Here is a 27135-nt window from a genome sequence, read left to right as displayed (position 1 = left end):
GGAGAACAGCAGTGCGGCTGCGCGCGAGGCGGCCGGCGCGCCGGCGCGCAGAGGGGGCGGGGTGAAAGGTCACAGCGCGGCGGCGGGTCTGGCTGGCGGCGGCCGCGGGCGGGAGTCGATTGCCCGGTGTGCACGTGTGGAGAAGCGGCGGCACAGCGCGGCGGCGGGAGACACTCCCGCCCCCTTCGGAGACGCAGGGCTGCGCTCGACTCCCGCGGCCTCCGTCATTCGCTCAGCTCCCTGCCCTAGGTGGGGAGGCCGGCTTGTGGGGGTTGAGTGGCCCGAACTGAGGGCGCAGAGAGCTCAGGGCGGCGACGACAACGGCGTTGATATCCGCGGTAACAACGGCCTCAGCAGGCGGGGAAGATGAAAGGGTGAGAAGGGCAGCCGGGCAGGGCCCGGCCAGCGGGGGGAGAGGGGCTGCGAAGGAGGGGAGAGACTCTGGGCGAAGACCCGGCGGAGGGAGATTTCTGGGATTCTCTCTGCTCAACGGAGGAGGCGGATGCTCGGCGCGGGCTCTTGGCGGGCTGAAGGGGCAGCAGGGGCAAAACGCGGGGAACGCAGGATGTCGGCCCGGAGGACGAGTGTGGGTTGAGCGGAGACTAGCAGCCGAGGGGGGCAACAGGGGAAAGCTCTTGTGAGGCTCCTTGGGCCTCCTACTTGGGAGCGGACGACTGAGCCACCCCCGGCCCGCCACTCCAAGTGGAGTGATCTGGTTGTCCTCTTTAGACCGAGGCTCAACGCTAGGAACTGCGGTCTTTGACACCTTTCAGTCTTATTTACACTTGAGAGCTGGACAGAACCTTCTGGAGGGAGAAGGAATTGGAATAAAGAGCATCGGATGAGTATTAAGAGCTAGTGACTCAACTGGATTTGGGTTGGGTCAGAGCGAGTGGAGGAGGGGGAGAGAGCGTGAGCTCTGTAGTGTTGGGGTGCCAAAATGTTTAAGGAAGTATTGCCGATCAGTAGGTGGAGCTATTGCTCCAGTAGTTTACTATTGCCCCCGTGCTGTGAGGGGGTTCTTGGTTACTCCTCAGAAGCTTTTTTCAGGTGATTAGAAAAATTAATACTCTTTCATAGTTTTCCTCTTGGATCAAATTAGGGTTTATATTGGTTCAACTCTTCCCATTTGGATGATGTCACCTTACTATTAAATTACATACTGTTAAAATATTAATTACGTAACAGTGTTTGAGAATATTTCCTAAATCAAAACCGTTTTTGAAGCCTTCCTTTTATCAGTTTTAAAAGCTTTCTGAGATTTTTTTCTATTGTAGCTAGTCAAAGAATTGTAACTATGTTCGAGCTTCCAAACTGTTCAGCCTTTTGGGTATGAAATAAAAGTCAACTTTCGAAATAATCTCATGCTGCCTAAAACAAGGCTCTGAATATTATCTTGGTATGTATATGTGTGTGGGGTCGAAGAGGTCCAAGAAAGTTTAATTTGGCCTTAGGTCTGTAATATGATTCCCTGCTCTGATTTGCTTTAAATATTGGAAATCCATTCTAATGCTTAATTGTATGGTTTGCACTAAAATTTAGGAATAATGAATTTTTTATAGTACCTGCACTATTTCACGTCAAATTCTAAAGAGTTCCAATCAGGATATTAATTGAGGTATGGGAAGTATTTGTAGTATTTGAATCATGAACTAGAAAGTTTGGCTATTTTATATATGATCCAATATAATTTAGTGAGATTTTTCTTTTTTTTCCCTTTAGTATGGACGCTGTTTCTTACTCATTTTTGTATTCTCATCAGCGAGCAATACTTCTCTTGTTCTGTTAAGAGTACTAAAAATGAGGCTGAATAGTTCCCACGGTTGAGACTCTGCATGGATTTATAAAGGAAGGCCTCCAAGAAATTATTCTGGGTGTTTAGAGCCAAAATCCTTGGTCTAACTCTGTCTTGCTAGGGTGTAATGTTCTTTCTGATACCTAACTTGGCAATAGAAATGGGGTCAACCAATGATATTGTTCACAATCTTCCTTCAGTTAATACACTCATGAGGCAATTAGCTCTTTATTTAAAATGGTGTTTTATATGTGTAACAACATGATGGTAACAAATCCCGAGAAACGAGTAACTGGCCAAATTTAGAGAATGAAGAGTCCTTAAGTCTAGTTCCTATCACTTAAGATTGGGAGCTTAAAGTTGCGTTCCTCCTAATGGTAAATTTTTAAGATGATTTCACTATTCCTGTGAATAGTCCCTTTAACTTCCCAAATGAACTAACTCCCAGGTAAGATGGGACTTTAAAATGTTTTTCACTTCTAAGTCTTGATTTAAGGCACTGAACAAATGAAGATAATAGGCATTATTTGAAAGATTCTAAGATCCTTGAGTTCAAAGACTTGTATCATTATACACAAGGTGGTTAGCGTTATAGTCCTGACTCTTGAAGAACTTCTAATTCTAACTCAATCTACTATTTAAATGTTTTATATTGTTGCCTATATTCACTATCATTTTCAAACTTTTTAAAGTTACTATTTGATTTTTCTTCATATTTTTACTTAGTTTTTATTGGTAGTAGCAGGAAGACATTCCATTGTGTTGGCATGCATTTGCCTTTCCTCCGTAGGAAAGTAGATAAATTTCCAGTTTTTCATTACTGCATGTATTTATTTGCATGGTCTAGAAATTTGAGGTATATTACAAGATACTGTTTCCTTTTTATCTATTATTCCTCTCTATGGAAGGTGATATTTAAGCAAGAAGTCACAGCAATGACAGAGATGGCAATATAATTAGTATAATAGAAAGTAAAACTGAATTCATTTACCTTTCAATTGTAGCAAAGGGGTATAAATTCTAATAAAAATGTCTTTAACAAGGTGTGAATACATGCAAAGATGGGAAAGTAGATGACAATAATATAAGTATAGTATACAGAACAGTGTAGTTTACTAATTAAAATATTAAAATCAAAGATTCTGCAGTCAAAGGAATCTATGTTGAAGAACTCAGAATAATGATTATCTTTGATAGCACAAGGGAGTTTTCTGAAGTGCTAGAAATATTCTCTATCTTTACCTTGGATATTGATTGCATGGATGTATATGTATGTTTGAAAAATCATTGGACTGTGAACAAGATTTGTGCCCTTTACCATACAAATTCTGTACTTCAATAAAACAGGTTTTTTAAGGTTGTATTGCTGTTTTTGTTGGGGGACAGGCAGTGAGTCTGAAGGAGAATTCAGGAACCTTTGTAAACCTCCAATTTGTACTCCAAGCTTCTATGAAACCAATAATTTGTGGGATGTGGATGGAGATACTGGATTTTAAAATATTTTGTAATGTTCCTTGCTGTATTGAGATGAATTCACATAAAATATAACCTACCTGTACCATGATTTGTTTTAGAAAATCAATAAAATGACCTAATCAATATAAGGGAGAAATAAAGGGAAAATAAACTATAAGATTTCATTTTCAATAGGTAAATGACCAGGTACAACTACATCATAAGTCATGAGATTAGATGTTTGCATCTGTTTGTAAATAGCATCATTATATAATTTAGAAAGTAGATCTGTTACCAATACAGATGTGTGCACTGGTGACTAATGCAGTGTTGACATCAGTGTTGTGATTTTTTTCCCCAAAATCATGGACAGTTGTTGGTAAAATTCTGAACACACGAAGAATAATTAAGAATTTCTGGGTTGAAAAAGATTTTTAAAGGTTATCCATATAAAGCATTATCTTTCAAAGATAGTGCTTTTGCTGGACCAAACTAACATCTGTATTAACTTTCACTTTGCTTACGTTTTCAATTTTGGCCTGTGGAAATCTTTTGACTTCTGATTTTCTCTTCCAGGTATTAGCTATGGCTTCCAGCTTTGTGCCATCTAAAAAGATAAAACTTCTCAATTCTTTATTTAAATACCTTTTTTTTTTTTAAGCGCAGCCTACAGAAACCATTAAATACCAGTTGCAACTGATAGAAACTTCCTTTTCATCATAGAAATGAAAATTGTGTGTATTACAGTTTAATAACTACAAAACTATGTAATTGTCCTATCATGAACACTGCTTTCTCTTGATCTGATCTCTTCCATCAGTTTCTATATGCATTCACTGCCTAACTTATTGGGAAAATGTTAGTCCTGTCTAATACAGTAGTGACTAGCTACATTTGGCTGTTGAGCAGTTGATATGTGGTGTGTGTTACTGACAAACTAAATTTTAAATTTTAATTACAATTTTAAATTTAAAAACTGATACTCAAAGTTGTTGGACAATTTTTTGGTATGTTTGGAACAATGTGGATATGTGAATCTACTATAAATTTTGTGAAATGTAAATATAAATAAAATATTTGAGAGGAAAATTAGCATCTGAATTGAGATATGCAGTGTAATACACACTGGATTTTTAAAAGACTTGGTATAAAAAAAGATTTTTTAAAAAAGGGAAATTAATAATTTCTATTTTGATTACACGTTGAATTGATTTCATCTGTTTTTTGCCTTGTTAATGTAGGTACTAGAAATTTTTTCATTACATCTGTGACTCTAATTGTATTTATTTTGGACAGTGCTGGACGAGACTCTGAAAATAAAAATTGTGTAAAATATGATCTTTTTCCTCAGGATCCAATTTTCAGATGGAGTTTCTAAATAGTAAATGTGCAGTTTGTGGGCCAACAGATAGTGTATGACTGGTTATGCCTCTGATGAAGGATTCTGAGGTCACTCTTGGTTTTAGATTAAAATATTGTAATCCACTTACTTTGTCTGCTATGGATGGAGAAGGGATAAATTGGAAGTATGCATTTGCCTTTCCTGAGCTAGGGTGATCTGTAATTCTGCTTCTATCATGGCTGAAGCTGTTAGTAGAAGACCCTTGTTTTTGAAGTCCAGAGGCTTTTTCTCAGTCCTCGATAGTATGGCAGTAAATGCTTGTGTATAAAACTACTTGATACACATTCTTATTTCTTTTGGATAATTCCCTAGAAGTGAATTTTTTGGATCAGAAGGTGCTGGCATTTTAAAATCTCTGATATTTGTTGCCAATTGACCTCTAGAAAGATAGTGGCAGTTCATACTGCCAATGGTGTGTGAGTGCCTTTTTCTTCTCCAAGGGCTAATGGGGAAGGGGAGGGGCACTTGCAGAAAATAAGGAAATGGAGGAAGATGTTTCATCCATCAGTGGTATAAATTACCTTTTTCTGGGATGAGTAGCATACGTTGAGCATTTGTAAAATGATTTCTTTACAGGTTGGATTTGGGGACATACTCACTTAATAGTCTTAACTCTTAATTTTACTTTGCTGGTTAGATGATAAATGGTATTTCTCTCCCCACCTTTTTTTGTTACTGTTAATTTGATTACTTAGGTTGGACATTTCCCACTTTTACTGGCCATTTGTATATCTTTGCGGCTTACCTATTACTTGTATAGCTTATCAATTTGGATATTGATTGTGTTTTGACTTCAAATTACAAAACAGTCAAATATAGTATTTAGAAAATGGGGTTGAGACATTCAAATTAGTGAATATTGTCAGAGTGATGCCAGTTTAGGACCTAGAACATGAGAAGAAATTTTTTACAGAGCTTGCTAAACTAGTGTAAGCAAAGAGAATTGTACTTAGCAGCATTTTAAACATTTATTTCTCTTTCCAGAAAACTAAAATATATTTAAATATATACTTGGATTCCCCCCCCATCTGTATAGATTGTTATTCATAGCATAATTTATTTTCATAAAGGAGACTTATTTTTAATGCAAAAAACATTGAACTAAAAGCAACCACGTTTTATAGTTCAGTGTGCCATTAACAATAGTTAGCAGTAGGCTCTCTAGTAGGTTTTTTTTACCTCTGGGAGTTGGTTTCTTTGTCTTTAAAGAGAACAGCTTGAACCTGAACAGGAACAACTAAAGGTTGAAATTCATGTGCCCTTTCTAGTCTGTTGATAATATTTTATCAGTATTTAATCTGCTGATAGCTTTGATGAATTTTCAGATTGCCAAAAAAAAGTGATATCATTGACTATTAATATCTACCATGACTGCTATGGCATGTGTGTCACTCGTTTGCCATCCCTGGTTTCTTATCAGCTGTAACTTTTCTGTGATACCAAGAAACAAAAGTTTGGAATCATGGGGCATATTTGAACTGTTCTCTTTTAAGTCGCTTTCTTCATTTTGCTCTTGTGTCTGCCTTTTGAGACCTGCTCTCCCATCCCTCCCCCTCATGGCACTTTTACTTTTTTTTTTTTTTAATAGGTACCTAATACCAGACCATAGGTTCTCAATCCCACAATAGCTCTAAGATAGCACCCATAGTCTACTAATATATTTATAGGTATAGTATCTTTAGTTTACTAATGAAAAAACCATTACAGAGGTGAATCAAGAAGGCAAGGAAGCTCAGTGAGTTCTGGAATTTTTGAGTAGCTTTATATGGCCAAAAACTGGTGGGAGAGAGGTAGGGTGAGGCCAGTGGCCATACGTAGGTGATGAGGGCTTTATTTGCAGTGCTATTCGAATTTCATTTGGCAGATTATATGCAGCTCTTAAAAGATCTTAAGCATTAGAAATAAAGTGATCATATTTGTATTTTCAAAAGATTATTCTGAGTGTGTTGTGATGGCTTTGTCTCCGTTCTAGTCTTATTTCCCTTAATTAAGCCATTAGAATTTGTGTTGAAATGATGCTCTGAAGCATACTGCTTAGAGAAGGGATATAGGTAAAAATAGGTTATGAAGATATTTGGCGAGCAGAATTAACAGGGATTAAAATGGGATGTAAGAGTACATCTAAAACTAAGTTTTTTATATTGGATGGGTGATGGGACTATTCCTAAAAATAGAGAATAGAGATATGTGTTCCAATTTCCTATAGAGGATGATGAGTTCAGTTTTCAATGTGTTGAATTTGAGATTCCTGTAGAGATAACTAGTAAGCAGTTGGGAATATGTGTTTGGATTCAGAGATTTGGAAGTAAAAACATTTAGGAGGTAGTAAGGGAAAAGCCATAGCTGGGAAGGAGTTCTCTTAATTGAATGTATGGATGGATGATCACACAACATTTTTTCAAAGGATAATTTGGTTATTTTCAGGTTATTTAAGTTATTTCATTTCAGGTTATTTAAGTAGGTTATATCTGATGTGTGTTTAACACTTCTAGTATCCCAGCAAATAATTGCTGAGATTTTTGCACACTTGATTCTTGCACTCACACAGCTTGCAGAGCTAATCCACTCACCACCACTTTTTTGATACTTGTAAAACCTCCAAAATAGTGAGTCTCAAGGAGGGTCACACCTTCCCCCCTGCGAATCTGGTAATGTCTGGAGACATTTTGGGTTGTCATAATGGGGTGGAACGGTTAGTGGGTAGAGGCTAGAGATGATGCTGAATATCGTACAGTGCTCCACCACAGAGCCCCTCACAACCAAGAATTATCCAGCCCAGAGAGAATATCAGTAGTACTAAGATTGAGAAACTGCTCTAAAATCTAGATGAGAGAAAGCCCATCAGTTAAATTAAAGGCCTAGAGATTCTTGGACTTACTGGGAGTAATTCATCAATTCCTTGAAATATTTGAGGTCCTACCCTAAGTTCTATAGTTCAGTAGAAGAGGTAAGGTATAAAAATAAATGCTTAGAATGGTACAGAGATACTGTGCCTAGGAAGGGTACAAACAGTATAATATAGATGAGGTGGAAATCTCAGCGGGATGACAGGTTAAGACTTCTTGAACAATTAGTATTTAAGCTGTGCTTTGATAAATGCTCAGTGGACTTGTAAGTTAAAGGAATTTATCTTTTATGTGATTTATTTGAGTGTAGAACCAGATTAATGCTAGCTAAGGTAATTACCTACTCTAAGCCCAAGTTTTATGCAAATCCCTTTTATCATTAGTATACCTTAGATAAGTGTTTCAGGTTTGGTATTTCAACCTTGAGGAGTAAAAAGGACTCCTTTGAGGGGAGTCATGGGTGGCTGATCTTGCACTATAATGGTAATGTGTAGACATAGGCCTGGTTCTAGCTTTGTTGATAATTGGCTGTATAATTTACAGGTACATCTGTCTCTGGGCTTCAGTCCCATCATCTGTGAAATGAAGGGGAATGGACCCAGTGGCTTCCAAGTTCCCTTCCAGATCAAACACTCTGCACAAGAAATGACCAAGCAGTTAAAATTTTGTGCTGAGGTGTACTCAGTACTCATTTAAAATATAAATGGTTAGGCTTTAAGTTTTATACAGTTATTCATTTTCTCTTCAATGTAACTTAAAAAGTCAGACTTTATAGAGAAAGGCCTACTTTTGTGTAGTCATATCTCCATCTTGTGGCCCTTCAGAATATTGCCACTAAATTTTGTTTTTATAATTATGGGCATAATTGACATTACTTTTAATAGCTTAAAAACATTTGAGTGCTTATTATCTGATGTTGCTGTGCCAAATACTTAATATGCATTATCTCATTGTGACACAGTGTTTGTTTTAAGCCACAGGTAAAGTTTTGCTGCTACCACAGGGGCACCTAGTTAAGCATTTGAATTTCCATTCAGGTCATGATCTCCTGGTTCGTGAGTTCAAGCCTCATATCAGGCTCTACACTGACAGTGCAGAGCCTGCTTCGGATTCACTATCTCCCTCTCTCTGACTCTCTCCTGCTTGTGTGCATGCGCTCTCTCTCTCTCAAAATAAATGAAAAAAAAAAAAGGTTTTCTGCTACCATATTTTAAGTGCAAAGATGGTATGAGATTTGACAGAGTAACAGATTCATCTTCTGGTGCTGATACAAACAAATAACTAACAAGCTGTATAAAGTAGGAGGCCAGTAGCTGTGTTCCAAATCTAAGGACTTGATATACAAGGGCACTTTTGCTATATCATTCACCATCCTCCTCCCCCTTTTAGATCTTATTCTAAAATCTTTGGTATGAAGAAACATTGGGGTTTGTTACGGATTTGAAAAACAAAAAAATAACGTGTCACATGAATTTACTTGAGCCAAAAGAATAATTCAGTTTGTTTAATTACTACTATATTCAGTTTTTTACAGTTAGGGTTATAAACTAGTGCCAACAGGAACCCAGGAACAGGCAGATAAGGTAAATGAGTAAAAAAAAAAAAAAAAAAAGGCCAGAAATGTAGGCTTTATGTAAAAGCTTCTGATTTAAATATTAGCAACCAACTTAAATTAAAAACAAACTGTTGAGTCTACTAGATGTAGCAGATTTGACTTTTAGTCCAGGAATTTGAGGCTTATCTACAGAATAGAGGTCCTAAACTGATAAATTAAGATAGTTTGTGTTGTTAAATTACATTGAAATCTTACCTGAAGTAAGTAAACAGTGTAGTGATTAAAAACCATTTTTCAAGAGTCAGGCTGATTTGAATTTGAGACTAGCTCTCAATACTAGCTATAGTGTAATACACTGTTAACTTACATAAGGAAAATGATTCCATATTTTATGTGAAATCCACTTCTCTGTGACCGTTAGCCTCTTTTTCCCTCACTGGAATACTTGGATATGGAAATTTACACATATGCAGTGCAGTGGGAAGTTTATTAACTTAGGTGGGTATTAAATTTGTGTGGTTGATATAAGAAGCTTTAATCATTAAAGATTCCATGGTGGGATGTGGAAATCTGAGTTTTTAACTGGCAAGGTGATTCTGGTGTATAGCCAGGTTTGGAATCCGTTCTTGGATTTTGTGACACTACTTCTCCAGACCTTATCCCTCCTCTCTTGAAAATTGTTTCTCAGACTTCTTCATGGGCTCCAGTTCGTTTACCCCTAAAGTTCAAGTATTTTTTTTAGTAGTTGTGGTTTTAAATGTTCTAATTCACTATGATACTTTTTTTGAGGAAGGGAAAGAAAGTGTGCATGAGCAGGAGAGGTATAGAGAGAGGGAGAGAGAGAATCCGAAGCAGGTTCCTTGCTGTTAGTGCAGAGCCCATACAGGGCTCTGTCTCATGAACCATGAGATTGTGGCCTGAGCCAAAATTGAGAGGCAGACGCTTAACTGAGTGAGCCACCTAGGTGCCCCTCACTATGATATTCTTGGTAATGTGATATGTTCACATAATCAGAGGATGTATATTATGCAGTATTTTTATTCCAGGAAATAACTCTCAAAGTGATGTGTTACAAAAGGGGATTTTTCCTTATGAGTTAAATTAATGGAAAAACTCTGCATGCATTCCCTCTAGTATCTGTTTTTATCTACCTAATATCAACATTGCTTCTAATCACATTAGGTAGCGTTTAAACTACATTATATAGGGGCGCCTGGGTAGCTCAGTTGGTTAAGCGCTGGACTTCGGCTCAGGTCATGATCTCACAGTTCATGAGTTAGAGCCCCTCATTGTACTCTGTGCTGCTCAGATGGAGCCTGGAGCCTGCTTCAGATTTTGTGTCTCCCTCTCTCTGCCCCTCCCCCCCCAAAAATAAATATTAAAAAATTTTTTTTAACTACATTTTGTAAATAATTTTTCAAATGATAAATCTTACCAAAACAATGTTTGATAGTAGTTTTAATGGGGAAAAAAAATAATGTCAGAACATGTAGGCCATTTACACCAAAAGTAAAGACTGTATAACAGACTATCCTGAGACTTACGAATTTATAAAAGGAAGCCTATACCAGAATGGAAGGCTCATTTTCATCCAGCTCTCATTCAGCTTTTCTGCAAACTGGAGGCTTGGTACAGCTGGCAGTTGAGGGGTTGTGGTTGTTAAAGGTTTGAAATTCTTGCCTTTTACTGTTTTTCAAATAGAGAATAAAGCATCAGATGCTTTCTGCTATGAGTTTTAGTATCAAAATTAGTGTTTGTTCTTTCTTGGACAGAGTTGGCTACAAAACTTAACATAAATGCAAAATATTACAGCTTGTAGTTCCTTATGTAATAAGTAACGTATGTTTGTTTTATTTTTTGTTACGGAAATTTTCAGACATCTTCAAAAGTAAATAGTGCATTGAGCCCTCAATGCATTCAGTTCCAATGAATAATATTAATTCTCATGTTCTTTCATCTTTTACTAGTAGTTTCCCTTTTTCGCTGGAGTACTTCAAAGGAAATTCTTGACATACTATCCCATTCCATCTGTAAATACTACTGTATGAATCTTTGTCATGGAAGGACGTTTTTAAAAAAGTAATTCTAGGGGCGCCTGGGTGGCTCAGATTCTGTGTCTCCCTCTCTCTGACCCCCCCCCCACCCCTGTTCATGCTCTGTCTCTCTCTGTCTCAAAAATAAATGTTAAAAAAAAAAATTAAAAAAAAAAAAAGTAATTCTAATACTGTTACATCTAATATCATCTTAAGATCTGACACCCAATCTGTATTTGCTTTTTCTCATTTGTCTTGTAAATGTCTTTTTCAAATCAAAATCCAAAAAGGTCCACACGTTTTCATTGGCTGAAATATCTCATAATCTTTTTTTTTTAATTTTTAGTGTTTATTTTTGAGAGAGAGAGACAGACAGAATGTGAGTGGGGGAGGTACAGAGAGACACGGCAACAAAGAATCCAAAGCAGACTCCAGGCTCTGAGCTGTCAGCACAGAGCTTGATGTAGGGCTCGAACTCAAGGACCACAAGATCATGACCTGAGCCAAAGTCAGATGCTTAACTGATTGAGCCACCCAGGTGTCCCTTTATCATCTCTTAATCTGACAGTTCCTTCTTCTTTTTGAAAAAACAAAGTTACTTTAGAATAGTTTTAGCTTTACATTTATGAAGATGATACTGAGAATTTCCAGTTCCCCCTATAAGTAACAGTTTACACTAGTATGGTACACTGTTAGAATGAAAAGGGAAGCCAAAAGTTGGGCAAAAATAGTTGCAAATTATATATCTGATAAAGGGCTTGTCCCCAAAATATATAAATATAAATAAATATATATATATATATATATATATATGATATAAAGAACTCTTACAACTCAGTAATCCAGTATAAAAATGGGAATTCTTTTATTAATTAATGTTAAAATAGTAGGTTTATTCTCAGGCCTAGACCGGGGACAAAATACTTAAATAGACATTTCACCAAAGAAGGTGTACAAATGGCTAATAACCATAAAGAAGGATGTTCTACAGTATTAGTCATTAGAGAAATGCAAATCCAGTGAGATTATCACTTCACACTAGTAAAATGGCTATAAAGAGACAATAAAAAGTGTTGGTGAGGATGTGGAGAAACTGTTATTGGTAGGGATGCAAATGGTGCAGCCACTTTGGAAAACAGTTTAGCAGTGTTTTCCATTACTACCATAACAAATTACTACAAACTTATTGGCTTAAAAGCGCAAATCTGGGAGCGCCTGGGTGACTCAGTCGGTTGAGCATCCGACTTTAGCTTAGGTCATGATTTCCTGGCTTGTGAGTTCGAGCCCCGTGTCAGGCTCTGTGCTGGCAGCTCAGAGCCTGGAGCCTGCTTCAGATTCTGTGTCTCCCTCTCTCTGTCTGCCCCTCTCCCACTTTCTCTCTGTCTGAAAAATAAAAATTAAAAAATTAAAAAAAAACCCCACAAATCTGTTACCTTGTTCTTGAGGTGAAAAGTCTGAAATGGGTTTTACTGAGCTAAAGTCAAGGTATTAGTATGAATGGTGTTTTAAATAGTACCCCCACCCCCATTCATGTTTATTTGGAACCTTGGCACATGACCTTATTTAGAAATAGGGTTTTTGCAGATGTAATTAAGATGGTCATACTTGATTAGGGTAGGCCCTAAATCTGGTGGCCATTGTCCTTAAAGGAAGAGGAGGCGGGGCACACATGCACAGAGCACCATGTGAAGATGGAGAAACGCATTAGTTGTTACTGTCACAAGCCAGGAAACATCTGAGGCCACCAGGAGCTGGCAGAGGCAAGGAATTCTATCCAGTCCAAATCCAGAGAGCATGGCCCTGCTGGCCTGATTTTGGATTTCCAGATTCTGTAACTTCCATAGAATAAATTTCTTGTTTTTTGTTTTTTTTTTTAACGTTTATTTATTTTTGAGACAGAGAGAGACAGAGCATGAACGGGGGAGGGTCAGAGAGAGAGGGAGACACAGAATCTGAAACAGGCTCCAGGCTCTGAGCGGTCAGCACAGAGCCCGACGCGGGGCTCGAACTCACATACCGCGAGATCGTGACCTGAGCCGAAGTCGGACGCTTAACCGACTGAGCCACCCAGGCGCCCCTAAATTTCTGTTTTAAGCCATCGAGTGGTAATTTGTCAAGGTGGCTTTAGGAAATTAATACAACATTGTGTTTCTTACAGAAGTTCTAGAGGAGAATCCATTTTCTTGCCTTTTCAGCTTCTGTAGGCCACCTGCATTCCTTGTTTTGTGGCCCTTCATCAAAGCCAGCAGTGTAGCATCTTGAAATCTCTTGCTTTTGCTTCTGTTGTCTTATACTTTGAAGGACCTCTGTGATTACATTTTGGGCCTACCCAGGTAGTCCTGGTTAATCTTCCCATCTCAAGGTATTAGTCACATCTGCAAAGTGCGTTTTCCATGTAAAATAACATAGTCAAGATTGCTAGGATTGGAACATGGACATACTTTGGGGGTTGTTATTCTACCTACCAAAGGCAGTTTCTTTAAAAAGTTAAGCATATTTGCCATACAACCCAGCAATCTCATTTCTAGGTATCTCCAGAGAGAAAGTAAATTTATGTCCACACACAGACTTGTATGCAATACTCATAACAGTGTAATTTATAATGGCCCATGAAGTAAATATTATTAAATGGCCATCAAGTGGTGAATGCCTAAGCAAAATGAGGTATATTCATACAATGGAATATTGTTCAACTGCTGACACATTACATCATGGATGAACCTCAGAAACACACTACATGAAAAAAGTGCAGTGCAAAAGATCATGTTTATTGTATGATTCCATTTATATGAAATGTCCAGGAAAAACAAATCTATAGAAAGAAAGTAGATTTAGTGACTGACTTTGGGTAGGAAAGGACATTTGCTTCAGATTTGCACAAGGGATTTGGGGGGTGTGATGTGAATGTTCTAAAGCTGAATTGAGGTTATGGTTGCACATGTCTGTAAATAGTCTAAAAATCATTGAATTGTGCGCTTAAAATAACAATTTCAGGGGTGCCTGGGTGGCTCAGTTGGTTAAATATCCAACTCTTGGTTTTGGCTCAGATCATGATCTCAGGGTTTGTGAGTTTGAACCCTGCGCTGGGCTCCACACTGACAGCATGGCACCTGCTTGGGATTCTCTCTCTCCCTCTCTCTCTCTGCCCCTCCCCTGATTCACCGTGCTTGCTCGCTCGCTCGCTCGCTCGCTCGCTCGCTCTCTCTCTCTCTAAGCTTTAAGGGAAAAAAAAAAACCCATGAATTTTATGGTTTATAAATTATACCTCAAGGCTATTTAAGAGAAAAATAGGGGCACCTGGGTGGCTCAGTCAGTTAATTAGTGTCCAACTTGGGCCTGGGTCATGATCTTGCGGTTCGTGAGTTTGATCCCTGCATTGGGCTCTGTGCTGACAGCATGAAGCCTGGAGCCTGCTTCAGATTCTGTGTCTCCCTCTCTCTCTGCCTGTCCCCCACTTGAACTCTGTCTCTCTCAAAAATAAATAAAACATTAAAAAAAGTAAGATGTAAAAGGTAGGAAGGGGCCTCAGATTATTTGCAGTATACTAGCTTACAAAGGACGTGTCCATAATACACTTGAAATCTACTTTTTTTTAATGGGCAAAAGATTTGAACAGCTCCTTTACCGAAGAAATTCTGCCAATGGCAAAGAAATACATGAAATAATGCATAATAATAACAACATCATTTGTTACTTAGAGACATGCAAATTAAAACCACAATGAAATGTCACTACACACCCATTAGAATAGTGTAAATTTTTAAAGGTTGACAGTGCCAAATTCTAGATGCAGAACAACTGGGACTCTGATACATTTATAACCAGTGTTACCTCTCTTTGGTATTTATTCAGAAGCAATTAAAAATTTATGTTCAGGGGCGCCTGGGTGGCTCAGTTGGTTAAGCGGCCGACTTCAGCTCAGGTCACGATCTCGCGGTCCGTGAGTTCGAGCCCCGCGTCAGGCTCTGGGCTGATGGCTCAGAGCCTGGAGCCTGCTTCCGATTCTGTGTCTCCCTCTCTCTCTGCCCCTCCCCCGTTCATGCTCTGTCTCTCTCTGTCTCAAAAATAAAAAAAATAAAAAAAAAATTTATGTTCACACAAGAACCATAGAGAAATGTGTATAACAACTTTATTCATAATCACCAATAACTCTAAACCTAAATGCCTTTCAACACAAGGATAAACCATAGTATATCCATACTATGGAATATTATTTAGCAATAACAAGGAATGAACTGTTGATAAAACAGTGTGGTAAATGTCAAAAGCATTATGTTGAATGAATGAAATCAAGCAAATGGCTATGTATTATGTAATTCCATTTAAGTGACATTCTTGAAAAGGCAAAGATATGGGGAACAGAAAACATTAATGGTTGTCTAGGACTGGTGGTAAAATTGAACTAGAGAGGGTCATGAGAGATTTTGGGGGTGATGTATCTATATCTTGAAAACTATCATTATACATGTTGTAAAAAGTAGAACTATACAGGAAAAAAGCGGATTTAATTTTATGTAAACTTTAAGACATGTTATTAAGTTTATTTGGGGGGGCGTGGTTAAGCAGAGAGAGGGAAAGAGAATCCCAAGCAGGCTGTGCATGGAGCCCAACACATGGCTCATCTGACAAAAGGTCATGACCTGAACCAAAATCAAGAGTCAGACAGACACTTAACTGACTGAGCCACCCAGGGGCCCATAATACTTTTTAAAAGCTGAGAATGAAAGTTGATCCCTCCCAAAAGGCTTGAAAAATAAAGAACAACTAATAGTTGTTACATACAGAAAATTTGCAAGCTGGTGGATTGGAATAGACTACATCAATAATTATATTAAGTCTGGACAGACCAGATACTTCAGTTGTCAAGTGCTTGCTTCAGCAGCACATATACTAAAATTGGAACGATACAGTGAGGATTAGCATGACTCAATGTGATGACATTTTCCCTTTTTTCTTTCATGCTATTTTAATAAGTAAAAGTAATACATGTACAATGCATAATATTTGAAGAATTATGTAAAAAAAATATACTCCAGTTGTCAAATTAGAGGAACGAAACTCTATAGTATATGCTGTGCACAAAAGAAACTTTAAATATAAGGATAAAGAGAGGTTGAGAGTAAAAGATGGTAAAGATACATGATGCAGCATTGATTAGAAGAAAGTAGTATGTCTGTATTGATGAATAGGGTAGACTTTAAGACAGGGAATATTACAGCAGTTCATCAACTCATAACAGTCCCAAATTTATGCCCTTAGTAATATAACTTGAAAATACATGAAGCAAACATTGACAGAACTGAAGAGTAAGAAGGAACACTTTGAAATTTTGTTCAAGGCTAAACATAATCTTGATTGATAAGAAAGCCTATCAGGAATATAAAGAAATAAAAACAGGTTTGTCAGAATAAGCTTTCTTGGGGGTATCATTTAAATAAAGATTTAAAGGAGGTAAGAGTAGTAACCTGCAGCTAAGGATAAAGAGGCTATCGACATAGAAAGCTGCAGGTGACACAGATTTTGGGAAGATCAGAGATCTGGTTTTGGATATGTTTAATTTGAGGTGTCTACTACAGATGCTTTGGAGTTCAGGAGTGACCTTTAAGCCAGAGAGAGATTTGGAAGATGGCAGCATTAAAGCCATAAGATTATGATATTGTCAACCTAGAGAATAAGTGTAGATAGAGAAGACCGGCAAGTACCATCTTGATGTGCAAGCTCCTCATAAAATTGATTCTCCTTCCTCTCCAATCCCAGCTTCCACATTTACACAAAGCACACTTTTTTTTTTTAACTTTATTTATTTATTTTGAGAGAGAGAGCGAGCGTGAGTGTAAGAGGGGCAGAGAGAGAGGGAGAGGGAGTCCCAAGCAGGCTCCATGCTATCAGGGCAGAGCCTGGCGCAGGGCTCAGTCTCACAAACCTGGAGATCATAACCTGAGCTGAAATCAAAAGTCAGACACTTAACTGACTGATCCACCCAGGCGTCCCTCCCCCCCCCCCCCCACTTTTTTTGTAATTTTATGGTTTTATTAACCCAAATGCGACATGCACATAAGCTATCTATTCATTTTCGTTGCTGCACAGCTTGGCTTTGGGATTGGTGGCTCCGATGGCCAGCTGGCTACTCTTTCCCCAATGGCTTTGTGGCTCTTGGGGGAGACATTGTAAGCAGTCTCTGCACAATTAAGATTTGTTGCCCATCAACAAGATTTGTTGCCCTTCAAGCTCCTTGACATTGTGACCTAGGAGCTTCCAGAAGCTACTAGGCAGCATGTGCTCTGTTTTCTTATTGCCCCCATTAGCAGTGTTGGGCAGCAGCATCTGGCCCTTGCACCCTATTGTCAGTGCTTCTGAGTTTCTGCCAGTTGCGCTTAATTTTGACACATCAGCTGACTGGCGCTGGATGAACTTCTTGGTCCACTTTTTAAGCGTCTTGGGCTTCACCAGAGGGTGGCCATGATGCCAAGTAGGAGATGGCTGCCACCTCTGCAGGCAATGCATTGGTGAGGAAGACTGTCACAGAGTACACACAGTAAGGTTTGTTTTACCAAATCAGACTGTCTGTAGTTTGGAGAATACATCGTTGCTATTTTGTTCATGTTCTATGCTCTCCTTAGAATTCATTTCTTACCCTCCTACAGAACAAACTCTTAAGTCACCCTTCACATCTGTTTCCAGGATCACTTTTATTCTAGTATTACTTTTGTACTGTGTGCAAGTGCTATTACTAAGATACTGTGTTTCATATATATATATATATATATACATAATTATGTATGTATGTGTAATGTATGTATATATGTAATGTGTGTTAATATATGTGTGATCAATATATACATATACCTGTATTTCCTACTAGGTATAAACTCCTTTGCATTCCAGGTTTTAGCACATAGGTGTTCAAATATTTATTGAAATAGACCCGGTTTATGCTTTGAATAGGCAACTATTATGTTCATTAAAACTTTAGAAAATTTCAAATTCACAGAATTCATGAAACCTCTGTTTAATTTTCTAATAGAGACTTTGGAATTCCTTTTGACTTACTTTAGAAGTTCTTTTCACTTCTAAATCTTATTGTGTGCAGTCATGTTCTCATTTTCTTAACATTTCTGCATAGCACTCTATGCTTTTGATACACGTTCTTTGCTAAATTATAAATTGCTATTACTCTTGATATATTTAGAATATCCACATCTTAAAATAATTCAGAGCTGAGTGGTCAAGATTACAGAAATATTACATTTCAATCAGACATATCATGTTCATGAAAGTTAAACTGTATTTGAAGGTGAATTTTGCTGACAAAGTTATATTTAATAGATGCTTAAACAGCCACCAAACGATATTCATAGTATACCAATTCTGTTTTGAAGTGTGTACACACACACACACACACACACACAGAAAAATATAGGGAGACTATATACATCAAACTTATTTCTAGTAGTCTTACAGGATTTTCACTTCCTGAGTAATTTCTATGGTGATGGACTTTTTTTTTTAATCAAGACATGCTATTTATTTATTTACTTGATTAGACAGGGAAAGATTAAGCTGGTGTTCCCTAATGATTTAATACAGTGTTCTGTATTTAAGCTTTTTCTGCCTACTCTGATGGAAACTTTTTTAGTAGTTAACTTTTATTTGGTTTAATTCTAGCACATTGTACCATAACCACCTTTTCCTTTTGTATGAAGTCAAGAAATACCTGGTTGTTATTTTAAAAATTATAAAGATGCTTGAAGTGTGGTGATTACCTAGAAATCATTCTTTTTTTTCTTTTAAGTGTTTATTATATGTATGTATGAATTTATTTATTTTAATCTCTGCACACAATGTGGGGCTCAGATTCACAACTCCAAGATCAAGAGTTGCATACTCTTCCAACTGAGCCAGCCAGGCGCCCCACCTAGAAATCATACTTAAACTTTGAAAAACACGTGGTCTTTCACTATAATTTAGAAGGTTGGCTTCCTAGGTTACGTTTTTCTTTATTGTTTACTATTAGACTTCATAATGTAGTTTTTCAGTGATTGTTTTAAAATACGGAGACTGACTCTTTGATTGCAATACTCAATTTGGGGTGTTATACTCAGTGAAAGAGTAGCATTCTGCTAAGTGAAATAAGCCAGCCAGACAATGGTATTGCTTACATGTGAAATCTAACAACAAAAAAATCAAACTCATAGAAACAAAGTAGATAAGGGGTTGCCAGGGTGGGGGGAATAGGAAGAGGTTGGTAGAAAGGTATAGACTTTCAGCTATAAGGTGAATAAAGTCTGAGGATCTAATGTATAACAGGGTGACTATAGTTGATACCACTGTGGGTATAATTGAAACTTGCTAAGAGAGTAGAACTTAAATGTTCTTACCAAAAAAAAAAAAAAAAAAAAAAAAAAAGTGATAGTTGTATTAATTATGGGAGGAATCCTTTTTCTAAAAAAAAGAATAGTGTAGGTAAGATGTGATCCCTGTATTTTAATGTTCTGTACTTTACAGCATAACACTATCTACCAGTAAAAAACCTGAGTGGTAGATGGTGGTAAGTGAGCCTAAGTAGGTTTTAATTAGAAGAGGACTTAGGGTGAAATGTTATTTCCTTCAGCCTTAAAGAAGACAAAGCCAGGGTGTGCTTTTATGAAGAGGGGAGTTGTTCTTAGGGAGATAAAACCTAGTTAAAGAACACCTGAATCTCACAGAGGGAAGTCATTTTAGTTATAAAATACTTAGGCCATTTACCTATATTTAATTATATGTCTAAAATTGGAAAAGAGTGTAACAGAGAAATCTCTATTTTTTACTGTGGTGTTGGCCTCTTAATAATTTGTGTGGCCACTAAGAAACTGTGTGCTCAGATCTTAAGAAAATATCAAGATACGCAAGAGTGGTTGCACAGTAAGTAATAAAAATGAAATAATTGAGGCAGGAAGGCTAAAGTTCCAAATGAGCATAATGGTCTGTAGTAAAGTTTTTGTGTTATTAAGAACTATAATTTATTCATACTTTCTGATAATCTGAATTGTAACATTTCAGAGAATAGTGTTTTTAAAATTATACACAATTAAAAAAAGTTTTTTTTAAAGATTGTATGTTTAAGTATAATCTTTATACCCAACATGGGTCTTGAACTTACAACCCCAAGATCAAGAGTTGAATGCTCTACCCAGTGAGCCACCCAGGCGCCTCTCACAATTCTGACTACACGTTTTTTGTAAATGCTTTAAAGCTTTTTCTGTATATTAACAAAAGCTATTTTATTATATGTTATATATATTTAGATTGTGCCCCTCCCTCCCCCCCCCCCCAAAATAGTATATCAATGTTTTTGTGGTAATAAGATAAACATATCATGCATGCTTTGTTTAATCAGTTCCCTGCTGAGGACACTTAGTTTTTTGGTTTTTTTTTTTTTTTTTTTTTTTGTTTTTTTTTTTTAGCCATTTTAGAAGTGTGAAGATTACATTCTCATTTAGTTATTTCTCCCAACAGTTTTCAAAACCTATGTACATATGATGCAAATGATCAATTAGGGTGTATTGTCTGTACTTCCCTGCTGTTGACTAATGCCATTGTGATCTGGAATTAGCACCCAGTGCGTAGGACCCACATTATCTAGCTGCTTGGTTGACATCAGATTGTTTTATTTTTCAACTCATTTTTATTTCAGTTTGATCTTCTTTTCTTTAAAGGATTTTATCATCTACTGTTGTGGTTTTTAAGAAGGCCAATAATGCATGTTAAGCAACTCCACTAATGATACTGCTAGTGGTAATAGGAAGAAATAATATGCGTAGATGCTGTTCAGGTTTGTCTTGTCACATTTGATCAACCTTTAGCTTATGGTGGAGAAATGGACTTGAGCTATTAAAAAAATCCTTTTGTTGACAGAATTATAGGCAAAACAACTTTTTTACTATGAGCCTGAATCATTTTAGATTTAATTCCTTTTCCCACAGAACCAATTGTTTTGATTACATAATGGTTTTTCAGAAATGCTACCGTAGCATTCTTGATAAGTAGTTTTCAGATAGATTCCCCCCTCCCCCCTTTCCTTTGTTCCACTGCCATAGATTCTACCTCTGAATCTGTGGGGTGTGAGGTCTAGGAATCTGGATTTTGAATACCACCCCATGTAACTGATGTAGTGGTTCCTAGTTCAATGTATATAATTTTTGTCCATTTGGATTATTTTTCAGAATAAATTTCTAGAATAGACTTGGACAAAGATGTACCTTTCAGGTTTTTGATACATAGTACTAGATTGTGTTCCAGAGATACTGTATCTATTTACATTTTCACCAGCAGACTATAAGAATCCCATTTGCCACCCCCTTGTCAATATTTGGTCTCATCAGTCCTTTGGATCAGTAATAGTTGTCTAAAAACTGTAAACTACAAGGAAGATTTTGGCATTTGTGTAGATTATTAGTCTGGCCTTCTGAGTAATTATTGTTTATCATATTTGTCTCTAAATATATAATCATATGAATGCTACAAATTGAATCTGCATAGAATGGCTGGCAGAATCCTATAAATGGTAATCTTTGTAGGAATATAAAGTCAGTATGAAAGGTTGGATTTATCAATTATGTAAAAAAGACTTGGTACTAGTATGTTTATCTTAACAAATGAAGCTAATTATATTTTATTGAGTACATTTTGGTTTGTTCCAGTAGCCGGATCGAGCTGGGAGATGTGACACCACACAATATTAAACAGTTGAAGAGATTAAACCAGGTCATCTTTCCAGTCAGCTACAATGACAAGTTCTACAAGGATGTGCTGGAGGTTGGCGAGCTAGCAAAACTTGGTATAATAGTTTTTTCTTTTCTCATTTCATTTGTTTTGTTGGTGTTCTTGACCCTTAGTTTTTAATATTTGAGCAGAGTTAACTAATTTAATCTCTTTATTTTACAAGTGAGGAAATGGGGGTGATCCAGGTTTTGAGAAGGATCTCAGAGAAATCAAGACAAAATATTTGAATTTTAAAAGAAAATGCTAAATACCTTCTCTCTTATTTAGTATGTGCCTGTATGTTTCACATATATGTCTACTCTAGATGCTTAAATCCGTAAAAAGATGTAGAAAATTTTTGAGGCTTTTGCTATTCAGAGTAGTTGATAAAATTTAATGCTATGATAGCAGTAATTTAGCCCTTATAGAAGGGGAGGAAGATTCAATAAAATGTGTTATTCTGTCTTTTGAACTTAATATTTTTACATTTTCCATGGCAGCATATTTCAATGATATTGCAGTAGGTGCAGTGTGCTGTAGGGTGGATCATTCACAGAATCAGAAGAGACTTTACATCATGACACTAGGATGTCTGGCACCATACCGAAGGCTAGGAATAGGTAAAATTATTTGTTTTTGTGTGTGTGTGTGTAAAGAAGCATAAATACATCATTACTGTTTCTGACCCAATGAGTGAAACCATTTCTTTTGAGAGTATTGGGAAAGAGTTACTGAATTATATAAGGCGGAAAATAACTTTATTTATTAACCTAATTCACCTGGAAGCCCTATATAGATTTGTCATCAATGTCCCTTTTGCTTTTTCTGTTTTCCTTTTCTCTGGAAGGACTTGTATGTAAAGGTTGCTTTTCTACTAGCAGTTTTTAACATATGTAGATAGTAGGGAGAGAACAAATTTTTCAAAAATCAGGTGGTCTGGTGTTTACCTCAAATTCTTTTAGGATTCAGTAAACAGTAAGATGGCATTTAGATGTGTAATATAAACATTATTTTTCTAAGATTACTTACTTGTTTGTCTTGTTAATAGGAACGAAAATGTTAAATCATGTCTTAAACATCTGTGAAAAAGATGGCACTTTTGACAACATCTATCTGTAAGTTAAATGATATTTAATGTTCTTATGTAAAGAATTTAATAAATTGGCAATAGAAATCTTTACTGGAAACTTTAAAATCTGGTTCCTTATTTCATTGCCTTTTGGAAAAAGCATGGAAGTAGTGGTTATGAAGTTTTTGTTTTGTTTCAATAATAGATCAGGAACCTGAGATAAAACTTTCTCATTTTGCTTTATTGTGTTGGGGTGGGAGCTTCTGAAGTCACAGGGATGAAACCAAGATTAAAATTATAGTCTTCAGAATTGAAGAATTAGTATCGTTAATACTATTCTTTTTTTTTTTTTTTTTTTTTTTAATTTTTTTTTCAACGTTTTTTATTTATTTTTGGGACAGAGAGAGACAGAGCATGAACGGGGGAGGGGCAGAGAGAGAGGGAGACACAGAATCGGAAACAGGCTCCAGGCTCCGAGCCATCAGCCCAGAGCCTGACGCGGGGCTCGAACTCACGGACCGCGAGATCGTGACCTGGCTGAAGTCGGACGCTTAACCGACTGCGCCACCCAGGCGCCCCACGTTAATACTATTCTTGTGCCATCTGTTTGCTTTCTGGGTTTTGTTTAAGGTTCTCAGTGACATGCTCATTAGTAGTAGAGTTTAATAATCAAAATCAAAGAGTATTTATCTGATAATACCAATGTTAAGATTATTCTCATTTTAACTTTGGCACTGGGAGAGATTAAATTATGTCATGCTGTTCTGAGGAGTAATTGACAAAGCTCAAATTTATTTTTAAAATAATAGCATTTTTTTTTATTAGAGGCTATATTTAGGCATTTGAGACAATATATCATTTTTCTGTCATTTTTTTCTGCATGTATTAATATGGTCATTGGATCATCCCTGTGGTTATTTACCCATTTATAATTCCAGGAATCCTTTCTCTCCTTGCAATGAAAAACGTTATGCTAGCTAGGATACTTTACCCTTTCTTGATTGTAAGAGTAAACCCTATTTGAGTCTCCTAAATTCAGCCAGCTGTCTTGAAGATGTAACAGGTTAAAGGTGTAAATTTGTCATCCAAGTTTTTCTGAAATGAATACTCAGTCTTTGTTGATATCTAGTAATTGTGAAGATAATCTAACAAATGTCTGCAGTATTCCAGCTCCAACCAATATGAAGCTATTTGCAGAATGCGCAAAAGCTGATGAATTCTTAATTTTTTTTTTTTTTTTTTTTTTCTGATACCCTCTTATATCTTAGGCATGTCCAGATCAGCAATGAATCTGCAATTGACTTCTACAGGAAGTTTGGCTTTGAGATTATTGAGACAAAGAAGAACTACTATAAGAGGATAGAGCCCGCAGATGCTCATGTGCTGCAGAAAAACCTCAAAGTCCCTTCTGGCCAGAATGCAGATGTGCAAAAGACAGACAACTGAACAAATTAGAAATGAACTTTCTTGCACTTGCTTGTCGCCAAATAAAAGAGAGGCCCATTGATTTTTTTACCCCATCTTTCTTTTCCCCCTCCTACCTTGTTCTTGTTTGTCCTCCTTTCTTTCTTTTTCCTTCCTCTAAAAGGTTTAATACTTCCAAGGACTTTCAAAATTAATCATGTTTGGATTGTTTTAGTTTTCTTATTTTTGTGAGGTGGTTTGATTGTAGGAAGGAGGAGGTATAGATCTGTTTGGTTTCATAGTTAAGATATATATGGTCCCAAAAATTTGGGTGTCAGTGTCAATTTTTTTTTTTATGTCCTGCTTTCACATTGAAGGGCAGAGCCTACGAAATGTTGTATATATCAAAAGACAAAAAGAAACAGCAGCAATATCTTGTTCTCTAATTCAAAGACAAGTTTAGTGTGTTTGTGGTACTTTGGGTTTTCAAGACTGTGGGATGCTAATCCCTAGACATTGCCTTCACTCCACCTTTTGTCCTTCTGAGTGTTACCTCAGGAGTTGGACCATTGTTATCCTTGTAAGAAATACTAAGCTTATTTTGTTTTTTAAGCAGTCATTTCTTTCTTCCTTGCTGAGGGTGGGTGGGACAGTTTGGGTAGGTAGTGTTTTACTTTGGTCTCGGTATTTGAGTTACATGAGTGGGCTGGTTGTTGGCAGGTTTATTTTTCCTGCTGTTGATTGTTATTAGTGGCATTAACTTTTAGAGTGTGGGCTGGTGAGATTAATTTTTTTTAATATCCCAGCTAGAGATATGGCCTTTAACTGACCTAAAGAGGTTTGTTGTGATTTACTTTTTTTTCCTGTCCTTTTTCTTCAGTACACCCACAATAGTTAGTCTAACCTTAAAAATGGGAGTTGATGTCCTTATAGGTCAATACCCCTAAATAAATCTGAAGCAGGTATCGTCTCTTGGACATATTAAAAAACACCTTAAAAGGAAGCTTAGATGGATTTGTGGCACGATAAATGCATTTAATGTCAGCTAATGCGGACTTAAAAGTATGGCCACTGAGCATTTGATTATATAGGAGAGAGTATCTAGACAGTATTTTTGAGAATAACATAGCTGTGCTATTGCTTATCTGTTGGAGAACATCCCAGATTTGCTTATTTTCTGTGCCTATGATAATGAGTTTAAGGATTTGGGGGAGGGGGAATTGTTAAATAAATTGCTTCTATTCTTGGAAAAGTAGAAGTTTAGAAGTGTTAATAACACAGATTTCACTGTGACCTCCTCTACTGACCTGACTGGTTTATGCCAGATCATTTTCTGGCACATAGAGAGTGGCTTGGATGGGTTGATAACTTTTTGTAAGATAGGAGACATCTGAAATTTTCATGTTTTCCTCCATTGTCCCATATCCAATATTTAAAATTCTCTAGATTGCCAATACTGGTGGCCCATGAAATGTTCTCATTAGACTTTAAAACAATGCACAGGGCTTGAATTTTCTTGTCATTTGTCTTTAAAAGAAAGTTTGATTCGTAATATTTATCCTCATGTAAATTCTGATAATATAAGTCTCATCTCTCCAAATATATTAAATGACAAAATTATTTTACACAGTGTTTATGCACAGTTTGTAATCTTAAGTTCTTATTTGAGAATGTGAAAGTACAAAGTATAGTAGACTTCAATGGTCTTAATTGAGTGCCAAGAGTAATATAGAAAAGGAAGATAGCTGAATGAGTTTATAAGATTCTAATCTTAAGATAGTAAAAATGTAGAAAGACCATGCTGGTTTCTTGGGTATCAATTTCTTAAGCAGTCCAAATACAAGTTTAGAAAAAAAGGGCATTAAGCACCTTTACCTTCATGGATAAGCTTCAGCTTGCTCTTGCCAACAGAAGAGTGCTTGAGTTACAGAAGGCATACTTAGTTTGAAGAATTCAGCCTTTTTGTAAACTTCCAGATATCAAAATAGATTTTGATATATAAATGAGTTTTCTGAGATGACACTGCCTCTATTTCTATAACCGTTTCACCTGGACTATCAGTCCAATGAATGTATCCCTAAATGTGGTTGTTGAAAACTGAATAGCTGCCTCATGACAATTAAGTACATGTTATTTAAGGAGGGAAAAAAAATTACATTTTGAATGGAGTGTGTAGGCTTCTTATCATTATACTTTCTTTTTCCACACTAGATAATGACTTTAAATTGTAAATGTTTGAAAAGGGTTAATTGTCCTACGTCAAACTTGTATTAAGTAATTCCATCCATTTAAGGAAGAGGAGGATGTAGAAGCCGTAGGAGCTGGGCACTAGTTCATACACCTGTGAGTCGGTAAAGACTCAAATAATGTCCCATGTTGAGTTGGTTATTTTGGAACGTAAAAATTGTTGAGGTAAAACAATCCTATTAACTGGAAGATCAGAGAATATATCCATATTTTTTTGGACAGATAGTTTTTACTGTGGGGCAAATAGGTAAAAATTATCCTGTTTTGTTATTGCATTTGGGTTCTAAAGAAAAGAATCTGTAGAGAAGTCTATGCAATATATAATTTGTCCAGATTAGTTTTAATTTGGGGAAAGAAGTTCTAAAATATCCCCAAAGCAATTTATTCATCAATTGAAAGTTCTCCAAAAATAGAACTATTGGGAAACTGGTTTGTGGGTGGAAAAGAAAAGCTCCCTCAGTTTTTTGGAGGGAATAACTTTAAAAATACTTAAATGGCTAAGTTTACTTGGTGCAGTTAAAAATTAAACTTGTTGATTTTAACATTGATGTTACATCTGAAATAAACTTATGTGATGTTCTGGTAGTAA

General features: G+C 36.7%; 1 protein-coding gene and 1 non-coding gene across 3 annotated transcripts; both read left to right on the top strand.

Annotated features, from left to right (window-relative positions):
* Nucleotides 1–12: 12 nt before the first annotated feature.
* Nucleotides 13–27135, top strand: NAA50 (N-alpha-acetyltransferase 50, NatE catalytic subunit). Of its 2 annotated transcripts, none has more exons than XM_060639975.3 (5): nt 13–374; nt 21769–21902; nt 22327–22446; nt 22875–22941; nt 24164–27135. In XM_060639975.3, the coding sequence occupies exons 1-5, from the start codon at nt 367–369 to the stop codon at nt 24339–24341; spliced, it is 507 nt and encodes a 168-aa protein (XP_060495958.1). In that variant the 5' UTR covers nt 13–366; the 3' UTR covers nt 24342–27135. The 2 variants fall into 2 exon arrangements, with proteins under 2 accessions (XP_060495958.1, XP_060495957.1); XM_060639974.3 differs by having other exon boundaries at nt 17–374; nt 21766–21902.
* On the top strand, nt 15953–16055 carry LOC132684457 (U6 spliceosomal RNA). The gene has a single exon (XR_009612672.1). It is a non-coding gene; the product is annotated as a U6 spliceosomal RNA (small nuclear RNA).

The sequence above is a fragment of the Panthera onca genome, chromosome C2 (assembly GCF_046562875.1).
Source record: "Panthera onca isolate mPanOnc1 chromosome C2, mPanOnc1 haplotype 2, whole genome shotgun sequence".
NCBI classification, from domain to species: Eukaryota; Metazoa; Chordata; class Mammalia; order Carnivora; family Felidae; genus Panthera; species Panthera onca.
Note: the sequence above shows the minus strand (reverse complement) of the source record. Positions and strands in the feature narration are given on the sequence as shown.

Coding starts and splice junctions, on each gene's coding strand:
- NAA50 (XM_060639974.3), top strand. Junction 21,903..22,326: donor TGGCGAGCTAGCAAAACTTG/GTATAATAGTTT, acceptor TTTCCATGGCAG/CATATTTCAATGATATTGCA. Junction 22,447..22,874: donor ATACCGAAGGCTAGGAATAG/GTAAAATTATTT, acceptor TCTTGTTAATAG/GAACGAAAATGTTAAATCAT.